At 48.0% G+C, this 10559-nt stretch overlaps 1 protein-coding gene across 3 annotated transcripts in view; it reads right to left on the bottom strand.

Moving 5' to 3' along the window:
• Positions 1-2271: 2271 nt before the first annotated feature.
• The window catches only part of PPP1R10 (protein phosphatase 1 regulatory subunit 10), an 18807-nt gene continuing 10519 nt past the window's right edge, over positions 2272-10559 (bottom strand). For all 3 annotated transcript variants that reach the window (XM_017510490.2, XM_017510489.2, XM_017510488.2), the window contains 15 exons: positions 10119-10170; positions 8467-8544; positions 8156-8329; positions 7824-7929; positions 7610-7722; positions 7011-7111; positions 6606-6753; positions 6366-6524; positions 5864-6110; positions 5632-5695; positions 5316-5510; positions 5055-5130; positions 4686-4799; positions 3816-4526; positions 2272-3533 (listed from right to left, as the gene is read on the bottom strand). In XM_017510490.2, coding sequence (XP_017365979.1) covers positions 3424-3533; positions 3816-4526; positions 4686-4799; positions 5055-5130; positions 5316-5510; positions 5632-5695; positions 5864-6110; positions 6366-6524; positions 6606-6753; positions 7011-7111; positions 7610-7722; positions 7824-7929; positions 8156-8329; positions 8467-8544; positions 10119-10170 — 2448 coding nt within the window. In that variant the 3' untranslated portion in view covers positions 2272-3423. The remainder of the gene's footprint in view (positions 3534-3815; positions 4527-4685; positions 4800-5054; positions 5131-5315; positions 5511-5631; positions 5696-5863; positions 6111-6365; positions 6525-6605; positions 6754-7010; positions 7112-7609; positions 7723-7823; positions 7930-8155; positions 8330-8466; positions 8545-10118; positions 10171-10559) is intronic.

Raw genomic sequence — 10559 nt, 5'->3', positions numbered from 1 at the left:
GGCTCACCGCAACCTCCACCTCCTGGGTTCAGGCAATTCTCCTGCCTCAGCCTCCTGAGTCGCTGGGATTACAGGCACGCGCCACCATGCCCAGCTAATTTTTTTTTGTATTTTTAGTAGAGACGAGGTTTCACCATGTTGACCAGGATGGTCTCGATCTCTTGACCTCGTGATCCACCCGCCTCGGCCTCCCAAAGTGCTGGGATTACAGGCGTGAGCCACCACCCCCGGCTGAAACCCCATCTTTACTAAAAATACAAAAATTAGCAGGCCACAGTGGTGGGCGCCTGTAATCCCAGCTACTCAGGAGGCTGAGGCAGGAGAATCACTTGGATCCAGGAGGTGGAGGTTGCAGTGAGCAGAGATCACGCCACTGCACTCCAGCCTGGGTGACAGAGCAAGAAAGAAAGGAAATGGAGTTTTCCTATGTTGCTTAGGCTAGTTTTGAACTCTGGGCTCAAGCCATTCTCCCACCTTGGTCTTCCAAAGTACTGGGATTACTGGTGTCACTGTGCCTGGCCAGAGCCGTTTTGGGAGGAGCAGTCTATACTTACCCTTTTGTCTTTTTTGTTTTTTTGAGACGGAGTTTGCTCTGTCGCCCAGGCTGGAGTGCAGTGGCATGATCTTGGGTCACTGCAACCTCCACCTCCTGGGTTCAAGTGATTCTCCCGCCTCAGCCTCCCAAGTAGCTGGGATTACAGGTGCCCACCACCACCCTGGCTAATTTTTATATTTTTAGTAGAGATGGGGTTTCACCATGTTGGCCAGGCTGGTCTCAACTGCTGACCTCAGGTGATCCACCCACCTCAGCCTCCCAAAGTGCTGGTATTACCTGCATGAACCACTGTGCCTGGCCTCTTTTTTGGAGACAGGGTCTTGCTCTGTTGTTAAGCTGGATTACAGCAGTGCAGTCACTGCTGTGGCCCTGAACTCTTGGGCTCAAGTGATCCTCTTGACTCAGCCTCCCAAGTAGCTGGAACTAAAGGCATGTACCACCATGCTTGGCTAATTTTTTTTTTTTTTTTTTGTATTTTGTGTAGCGACCAGGTCTCCTTATATTGCCCAGGCTGGTCTCAAACCTCCTGGAATCGAGCAGTCTTCCCACCTTGGCCTCCCCAAAATGCTGGAATTACAGGCATGAGCCACTGAGACGCAACACTAACCTGCCTAAGGTCACCCAGCCTGTAGAGAGGTAGAGCTGTGACAATGGCCTTTATCTGAGACTCATCCTTAAGTTTTCCTCCTGTATGTGTAGAATGTAGACAAGATGACCCAAGAACACATCCTGGAGGGGACGATAGCCAGGAAAGGACTGTTCTAGGAAGACACATAAGGCATGTTCGGAAGACTCAGAAGAAAACCGAGAAAGAGCCCTGTGGCCGAGATCTACTCTGTATCCTAGTGTGTTTTATGTACTTTTAAAAGTATTTTTTCTTGCAAGACTTTGGTGGAAGTAAATTTAAAAAATACAAGTATTTTCTTACCAGTACTATAGAACTCTTAGCATTAGCTGCAAAAGAGTAAAAATCAGATTCCACAGATTTGTACTAATGTACCTTACACAGGTGATAATGGCTTTTTTTTTTTTTTTTTTTTTTTTTTTTTTTTTTTTTTTTTTTTTATTATTTTTTTTTTTTTTTTTTTTTTTTTTTTTTTTTTTTTTTTTTTTTTTTTTTTTTTTTTTTTGAGACAGAGTTTCCCTCTTGTTGCCCAGGCTGGAGTACAGTGGCACAACCTGGCTTACTGCATCCTCTGCCTCCTGGGTTCAAGTGATTCTCCTGCATCAGCCTCCCGAGTAGCTGGGATTATAAGCACCTGCCACCACGCCTGGCTAATTTTATTTTTAGTAGAGACAGGGTTTCTCCATGTTGGTCAGGCTGGTCTCAAACTCCCAACCTCAGATGATCCACCTGCCTCGGCCTCCCAAACTGCTGGGATTACAGGTGTGAGCCACTGTGCCTGGCCAATAATGGCTTTAAAACAAACAGTCCAGGCCAGGTGCAGTGGCTCACGCCTGTAATCCCAGTGCTTTGGGAGGCCGTGGTGGGTGGATTGTGAAGTCAGGAGTTCAAGACCAGCCTGGCCAACATGGTGAAACCCCGTCTCTACTAAAAATACAAAAAATTAGCCGGAGGTAGTCGCAGGCGCTCGTAATCCCAGCTACTCGGGAGGCAGAGATTGCAGTGACCAGAGACTGCACCACTGCGCTCCAGCCTGGGCAACAGAGTGAGACTCCATCTCAAAAAAAAAAAAGTCCAAACACACCAGGGGTTAAATAAGCTGCTTCTCTTTCCACTGTTTATTATTAATGTACAAAATATACAAAACCAAAAGAAAAAGAAAATACTCATCCTCAAATCCATTGTGGCTCTAACCCAAGACCCTGCACAAGACCCAACCAATCCACTGTTTTCATAGAAAACAACTGATGCCAAGGTGAAGGAGAGGACTGGGAAAGGGCAAAATCATCTTGTTGAATCCACCCAGGAAGGTGCCTGGTGGGGATTCAGAGGCGGTTGACAGGGTGAAGTAGCAGGAGGCCTCCTTCACGCTGACAAGGTTCCAGGTAGGGGCAGGGAGTGCGGTAACTCCCAAAGGCAGTGCATGTAGTGCGACTTTCAGGCCCAGCATGCTGGGCACAAGTTGATGAGAAGCTGGTCTCACTGAAGTATTTTATCAAGTCTACAGACTGGCTGTAGTTGGCAAGGGCAGACCACCACCGGCCTCACTTCTGCCAGCTAAACTTTCACTGGATGCAGATATGAGTTCACTATCATCGAACCTAGCAGACCCAGGATGCAGAATGGTTGTTCACAGAAAGTTCAAGGTCCCACTTGAGAAAGGACTCAGAATGGAGCCCATGCTGGAGGAGGAGTGGGGATGATGTGTGTTCCAGAACTCAAATCCAGCTGATTGAGCCCCCTCAGTGCAGTGGGATATACAATACCCCTTCACCATCTCCCCACCCCATGAAGAATAATGAGCTTAGCTGGGATGATTTCTTAAGTGCAGCTGATCCTGCGTCAGAGTTCTGTGTGCATGTGGGGACCCGCAATAGAAGGGTAGGGGTTTTCTCCAGGATAACCAGCTTTAGGTTCTCGGGCATTACGGGCAATACTGGAAAGGGGTTTGGGGTACAGGGCAAATCTTCTCAAAAAGTGAAGCCAACTGGGTCTCCTCTTCAGCAGTCCAGGGTACAGAACGTTACCAGTCTCTCTCCTCCCCAGACCGGAGGAAAATATGTACATCAATGCGCACCAGTGATCAGAAAACCCCCAAGAACCCAAGCAAGTGGGAACTGAGGGGGCCGGCTCCTCATCAGCTGGGGAAAGGGGAAAATGGGCCTCACAGAAGCCATAACAGGGTGGAAGGAGCGAGGCTGCAGTCCACAGGGGTGGTGTGAACAGGGCAGGCATATGGTCCCTAGGGCAGGGGGGGGCCATTAACACCCGGGTGGTAGAAGGCACAGTTGTTCTCATAGCGGCAGTTGCCCTTCATCATGAAATGTCGGCAGACAGGGCGGTTTGACATGTCTGTGGGAACAAAAGCCGAACAGTTAGGAAATGGCTGCGGTCAATGCCAACACCCTCACCACCCCAGTCCATGGCATCCTGAGAAGTGTCTTTCAGAGACACACAGTCTTGTGGATTTGGGGGAAGGGCAGAGAGTAGGAACTGCTATGCATGCTAGGACACCAAGGAAATAAAGGGGACCTCACATTCTGCCTAGCTACCAACAGTGGTGACTCTCCCCACCACTCCCCAAAATCTTGTACGGGACACCAAAAGGTATACGGAAGCAGGGAGCATCCTCACCTCCTCCATGGCTGTGGCCTCCATCGTGCCCTCGGTGGCCCCCTCCCCCGTGGCCAGGGCCATCATGGCCACGGTGCTCATGAGGAGGCGGCCCTCGATGGTCATGGCCTCGGTGACCAGGGACATCATGAGGCCGGTGGCCATGGGGGCCACCGTGTCCAGGGCCTTCATGAGGGCGATGTCCACCACCGGCACCCATTCCTCCGCCAGGGCCTTCGTGGGGACGATGGCCACTGCCACCACTGATGCCACCGCCAGGGCCTTCATGGGGACGATGTCCTCCACCCCCGCCCATGCTACCACCAGGGCCTTCATGGGGGCGATGCCCACTGCCCATGCCACCGCCAGGGCCTTCGTGGGGACGATGTCCACTGCTGTTGCCCATGCCACCGCCAGGACCTTCATGGGGACGATGCCCACCACCTCCAACCATGCCCCCACCAGGCCCCCCTCGTCCATTTGGGGGACCTCCTCCAGAGCGACCTCCTCTGGCACCTCGAAATGGAGGAGGAGGAGGGGGAGGAGGTTCGTTTCCCCCTCGGCCACCTCGGCCTCTATGGTATGGTCCAGGACCTGGTCCTGGACCCCCCCGCATTGGGCCACCCCTCATGGGGTCACCTGGGCCATCCCAGAAGGGATCACCACCCCGGGGAGGGGGTGGAGGACCCAGGAGACGTGGACCCACTGGCCCACCAGGGCCTCCATGGGGACCTGTATGGGAGAAAAGAGAGAGCATCAGCTATCTATTACACTCAGGAATTGCCATCTCCCAACAGAAACCACCACCTCCCGCCTTCCAGGCAATCCCATACTATTATCACATTGAAATTGGGCCGATTAGCCCATTCCAACCTCTTACTCACCACCTACCTGGCATAGGTCCCCCAGGTCCAGGGGGAAAGTGCTGCATGCCCTTGGGGCCCCCAGGACCCCCTGGTGGGAAACCATTGGCTATTGGGCCAGGGCCTAACAGTCCATGTGGCACTGTTAATGAAAACAAGAGTAACACAGTCAGTATGAGCACTCTTAGAAGACTGACATGATCTCCCGTTTAGATGTGCCCAACTGACCCTCTCAGACCACCCTGGCAGAGCAGTGCTCTCTCTGTCCAGTCTTCCCCTACCATTTCTTGTCTAGTGGCAACAGCCCTATACTCTTTCACATCTGTGAAACTCTGCCTCCCCGAACTCCACTGAAGGCTTCCTCCCCCAGGCCTCTGGGGTTGGCCCTGAAGATTACCCAGCATCTGCTTGATCTTGTCTGAATAGTCTGGCTGTTTCAGTAGTTCCTCTGAAGGATGACTGTTTGGGCTACCCTGTGAGAATATAAGAAGGCAAAGTCAACAGACAGAAAGGGTAACAACCATCGCGAAAGGGAGAGTCAAACATTAGGGGTAAGTGGGTAGATGTGGAGAACCGAGCTAAGGTGAATGGCAGACAGAGTGAGGACAGTGTGCTTAAGGAGGCTCCACAGAGGTGGCGAAGGGAAGAGGGTGCATACCATGATGGAGGTAAGGATCTCCTGCACATTAATGCCTCCTCCTCCAGGGCCTTGGGGGCCCTTTCCAGCACCCATGCTTCCCATAAGATTGGCGAGAACTGGAGGCAACTTGGAGCCTCCTGCCCCATCAGGTGAGCCACCTGACCCCCCAGGTTCCAGGGTCTCAACATATGAAGTCTCATCCATGGAACACTCCTGAAAGAAGAAGGAAAAAATATCAGGCCTAACTGAAAGAATGGAGAAACTTTCTCATGAAAGATGCACCAAATCAATGATCATCACAACCTCTATCATCACATAATATTGATTTACTCACCTCATCTAGGGGGATTAGTTTAGGGGGTATAGGCTCATAGGGCTCAGGATCAGGTTCATGAGGACTATCAGGAACGGCACATGTGATGGAAAAAAGAATGACAGTCAAGTTATTAATTCAGGCCCTGAAAGTTATTTCTAACCTCCACCCATGCTTAATCACCCCAAGTCATGTTCCCCTCAGGAGTGTCCAAGCACTCAACATCCCAGAGCACGAATCCCACTCTGCTCACCTCTCCTTGTTCAGGAAGAGCTCCTGAAGGATTCCCTTCTCCCGCTCAGCCTGGATATATCGCTCCTGACTATTGCTTCCAGGGGTGACAAGAGGTGATGGCAGAACCAGGGGCCGGGGGCACACCCAGGGCACCTTCTCCTCCATGTTGTCATGGCTCAGACGCCGAGCTGTCTCAAATGCATGTCGGTCTGACAGTATCTCTCGCTTAGCTGCCTCGCCAAAGTCCTTGATCTTATTCACATTTACTATTGGCAAGGGAAGAAAAGGAAGAGGGAAAGTAAGCACAACCAAGTCCTTTTAAAATCCCCTGTCGGGCATGGTGGCTCACGCCTGTAATCCTAGCACTTTGGGAGGCCGAGTTGGGTGGATCATCTGAGGTCAGGAGTTCAAAACCAGCCTGGCCATCATGGTGAAACCCCATCTTTAAAAAATAAAAATAAATAATAAATAATAAATAAAATTCCCTATAGACACCTATTACATAGGAAATGACCTCTTACCTCGTTCAGTTTCATCCAATTCAAAATAGAAGTATTCCCTCAGTTTGCCCTCCTCAGGCCATGTCACAGTTTTCCTTTTCCTGCCTTTCCGGGTCAGCTGGTTAGGATCTCCAGGACTCTCCACTGGCTTGGCATCCAGAGCTCCAGGCTCCAAAGAGGCTGTGCACAGAAGAGGTTTCAGACCCCGATCTCTCCTTTCCGAAACCTCCCCACCACAAACTGAATCAGTTTCTAAATTACCTGTATCCATGAGCTCCGGGACTTCAACAGGGGGAACTGGGGTGCCTGGACGGTCTGTGTCCATTGCCTCAGAAGGTGGTGCTGGTTCTGGGGAAGAAGGTTTGGCTGTGCTTGGTTCTGTGCTCGTTTTCCCTTCAAAGGGGCTTGGCTATTATGAAAGAAAAGGACGTTAATAAACTGACTGGAAAGCCAAGGGCAAGGCAGTTAGACCAGCGTCCCAGGCACAATCCCCCAACAGTTCCTGTATAAAGGAAGACTCTGTCTCCAATATGGTCTCACCTGCACCAGTCTATATCCAAGCCAAAATGCCTGTTTTTCTCCTCCCTGACAACTCCTGGCTGCTGTGCCCTTTCTTCTACTTTACCTTTTATACTGTCATTGAAACCTACTTCTTGGAGCCCATACCTTGGCAGCTGTAGGTGACAGCACTTTTTTCTTCTTCTTAATTTTGATGCCTGGAACAGGGGCTGAATTGAGAGCATCCAGAAAGCCGAGGCCCTCCATAGCTACAAAAGGAAAAAGCAACAAATAGGATCATCAAGCCTCCTTAATAAGCCTACACCTGCAAACACAGTCCAGGCATAAAATGGGCCAGTGAAGACTGTGCCTCAACTTAGGATACGATAAGCTCAAGAGGACCAGGAAGCACATGCAGGATTCACACAGGACATTCTTGCTGTTATTCTAGGTTTCTCTTGGCAGACAAGCCATAGCTTGGGATGTGAATTAGAGCTCAGGTAACTGATGAAATGAACACGACACATCACCAGGTGCCCCTGGCCAGTCACAGAATGGCACATCCACCCATCTTATCTCTAAAATAACTCCTAAGTGACCCCTGAAACAGGAGCTCCAGGGGTACAAAAAGTAAGGGATACCAAGAAATCAAAGGAAAATGGAGGGAAATAATAAGAGAAGGAAAAAAAAATTCTCATTTCTGGGGACATTTGTTCCCATGATAAAAGTTTGCTAATTCAAAGTACATCTCCCCACTTCAGACTCACGCTGTGGTGGGATGATCTTCACTTTGATCTCTTTGGTGGCATTAGGTGTTGTGTTGAGTGGCTTGTATTTCTTCTCTGCAGGGGGGACAGCATCTCCTGGGGCAGCTGTGTTGCTGTCAAAAGAGGAACTGTCATCAACATCTGACTCACCCACCTCTTGCTCCCTTGTGTCCACAGAACCACCCCATTCAGAACCTGAGAACATGAGCCACACCTCTGACGTTTGAGGGGGATGGGTTTAAGGTTGTACTTGTCAGAAACCACCACTGTGCTGGCGTTCTTCTTCACAGGCACCAAGGACGGTGTCTCCAGCTCTAGTCCTGGGGAAAGAAGCATGGTGTGGAAAGTTGAACTCAAACCCCCAAGCCGCTGAATTTTCCTCCCTGTTCTCACCCACAAATGTTCTTCTAGTCTTGTAACCAAAGCTTCTTACGCTAATCTTCCCTCTTCCTTACGATTAACATATCACACATCAAATGATTCTCCCATAAGGCTCTGGGAGTGCACATGCCCATGAACGTTCCTGAGACCAGCTGCCAGTCTTACCAGTGGAACGGAACTTGGCATGACTGGGTGCTGTGGTTCGAAGAGACTTGGGCTTCTCCCTCTTCTTCTCTGGGGCCTCCTCGGCCCGGGTCTCAGCCTTCACCTCAGTCAAAGGTCGCTCAGGAGGGGTAGTTCGACTTTTTCCCTCATCTTTACGTTTCTTCTTATCTTTCTCTGTTGTGCAAAAACAAAGCAGAAAAGGATTTTATGTAGATAAACACTGTCAGAGGTGAAGCAGATTAGAAGCACCTAAAGGCCACATCCCAATAAGAAACAAATAAATATAAAGGATAAAGGACTAAGGAGCTCACCAGTGGGCTGGGTACTGCTCTGAGAGCGGATGACAGCCATCCAGTCGCTGACAAGGACTGAGGCCAGTTTCCGGAGCTCTGCAGGTGAGAGAAAGGGGAAATGCCTAAATAATGTAAAATATCATTCTTCTAGGAACAGAAGATAGGAAGTTTGAGAAAATACTGTGAAAATCTGTGCAATGGAGAAAGTAACCCAATGTTTTAAAAACATGAGACACGCTTAAAAACCAAGCTCTTAAAAAATGGAACAATGAATTAGAATTGTGCTCTACTCAAGATAACTTTCAACTCTGATGCTATCACACCACTATGGAGTAAAAAGACTTAATATTTATTTAAGAATATGTGGTTAAAATCTACATTAGTAAAAGACGACACACCAAGTTCAGTGTACACTGCTCGGGTGCCCCCGGCCCCTGGATCTGCCATCACCTCTTGTACCAAAATCTCAGAAATCACCATTAAAGAACTTACATATGTAACCAAAATCCACCAGTTCCTTAAAAACTTTTTTAAAATTTAGAAAACTTTAAAATTTTTTAAAAAAGCTCCACTAGTTGCTTTACATATAACACACCTAATTGTTATACATGAAAAAAATACTTTGTAGCTCTTTCCTTTTGTACTTGGCAATAACATCTTTGATATATGGTACCTCTCTTCTGGCCAACATTTCCATCTATAGACTCATTTCATAATTTATCTTTTAGTAGTAAGATTTTCATAGAACATTAAAACTTAACTTTTCAAAACAGTCACGCAATTGGCAATTTCTATACCTAAGCCAACATGAACAAACCTCAATGCAGGAATATCCTAAAACCTTTTTGGAGCAACTGATACTATGATCCAGTGAGACTTAACTACAGTCGATAGGGAATATACAAATTTCAATGAATGACGTTAATTAAATCCATATTCAGAGAGGGCAGCACAATTAAGCCAGTTGGAAATAGATTACTGCTCACTTGGTGGGAAACCAGTATCTTGTGCTCCTGGCTCATGCCCTGGGTAGAGATAAAGGAAACTCTTAATTTCTAAAGGAGACAGGTTTTGTCTTCAAGCCAGAACTATATGGTCCTTGCCAGAAGCTCCACAACCCTTTCAGAAAAGAAAAGAATCAGAGCTTTGATACACTCCGAAGAGTCAAGAGATTTTGCCCATGTCCTACAAGAATATGTTTAATGGTAGAACTAGAACTAATAAATTTATTGTTAGGAAAACATACTGAAGGTCCCAGAATATTATAGTTAGAAAAACAGTTCAACTGGAGGCTTTTTAAGGGGGAAAAAAAAGAAAATAAGAAAAGCAGAAGTAAATAACGACGAGATACTCTAGGATAATACTATCTCCTACGGTGAGTTTTAAGTGTATGTGTTTTATATCAAGCAATCTTGGCAATCAGCTTCCGGTTAAAGCATGGCACCTTATCTTATATTCAACAACAAAATAATGAACAACTTCCACTTGGAATTAAGAACAGGAAAGAGGGTACAGGTTAGAGGAACTTTGTCTTTAAAAGAAGGAAAAAATCAAGGTGAAATACAAAAAGGAAAGAAGTGAAGGGACAATCTAAGGATGGGAAGAGATATGAAGGTAATTGAGTGGAAGTAATAAAGAAAAGCCCATGAGAGGAAGGACTGGCACCCTACCTTCGTCCTCACTTGACTTGCTCAGTTGTTTCACCAGTTTAGCTGTGTTGTTCTATGAGAGATGGGAGCAGTAGAAACGTAAATGCCAGGAGAGAAGTACATCTACTTAGAGCTAACAACCACACAAGTTACAATCCCTTTTTTTTTTATATGGAGCCTCGCTCTGTTGCCCAGTCTGGAGTGAAGTGGTGCAATCTCAGCTCACTGCAACCTCCGCCTCCTGAGTTCAAGCGATTCTCCTGCCTCGGCTTTCAAGTAGCTGGGACTACAGGCGTGTGCCACCATGCCCAGCTAATTTTTTGTATTTTTAGTAGAGACGGTGTTTCACCGTGTTAGCCAGGATAGTCTCGATTTCCTGATCTCGTGATCCGCCCGCCTTGGCCTCCCAAAGTGTTGGGATTACAGGTATGAGCCACCATGCCTGGTCGACACACACGTATT

Source organism: Cebus imitator, unplaced genomic scaffold, assembly GCF_001604975.1.
Source record: "Cebus imitator isolate Cc_AM_T3 unplaced genomic scaffold, Cebus_imitator-1.0 Scaffold440, whole genome shotgun sequence".
NCBI lineage: Eukaryota > Metazoa > Chordata > Mammalia > Primates > Cebidae > Cebus > Cebus imitator.
This window is presented reverse-complemented; position numbering and strand designations above follow the sequence as displayed.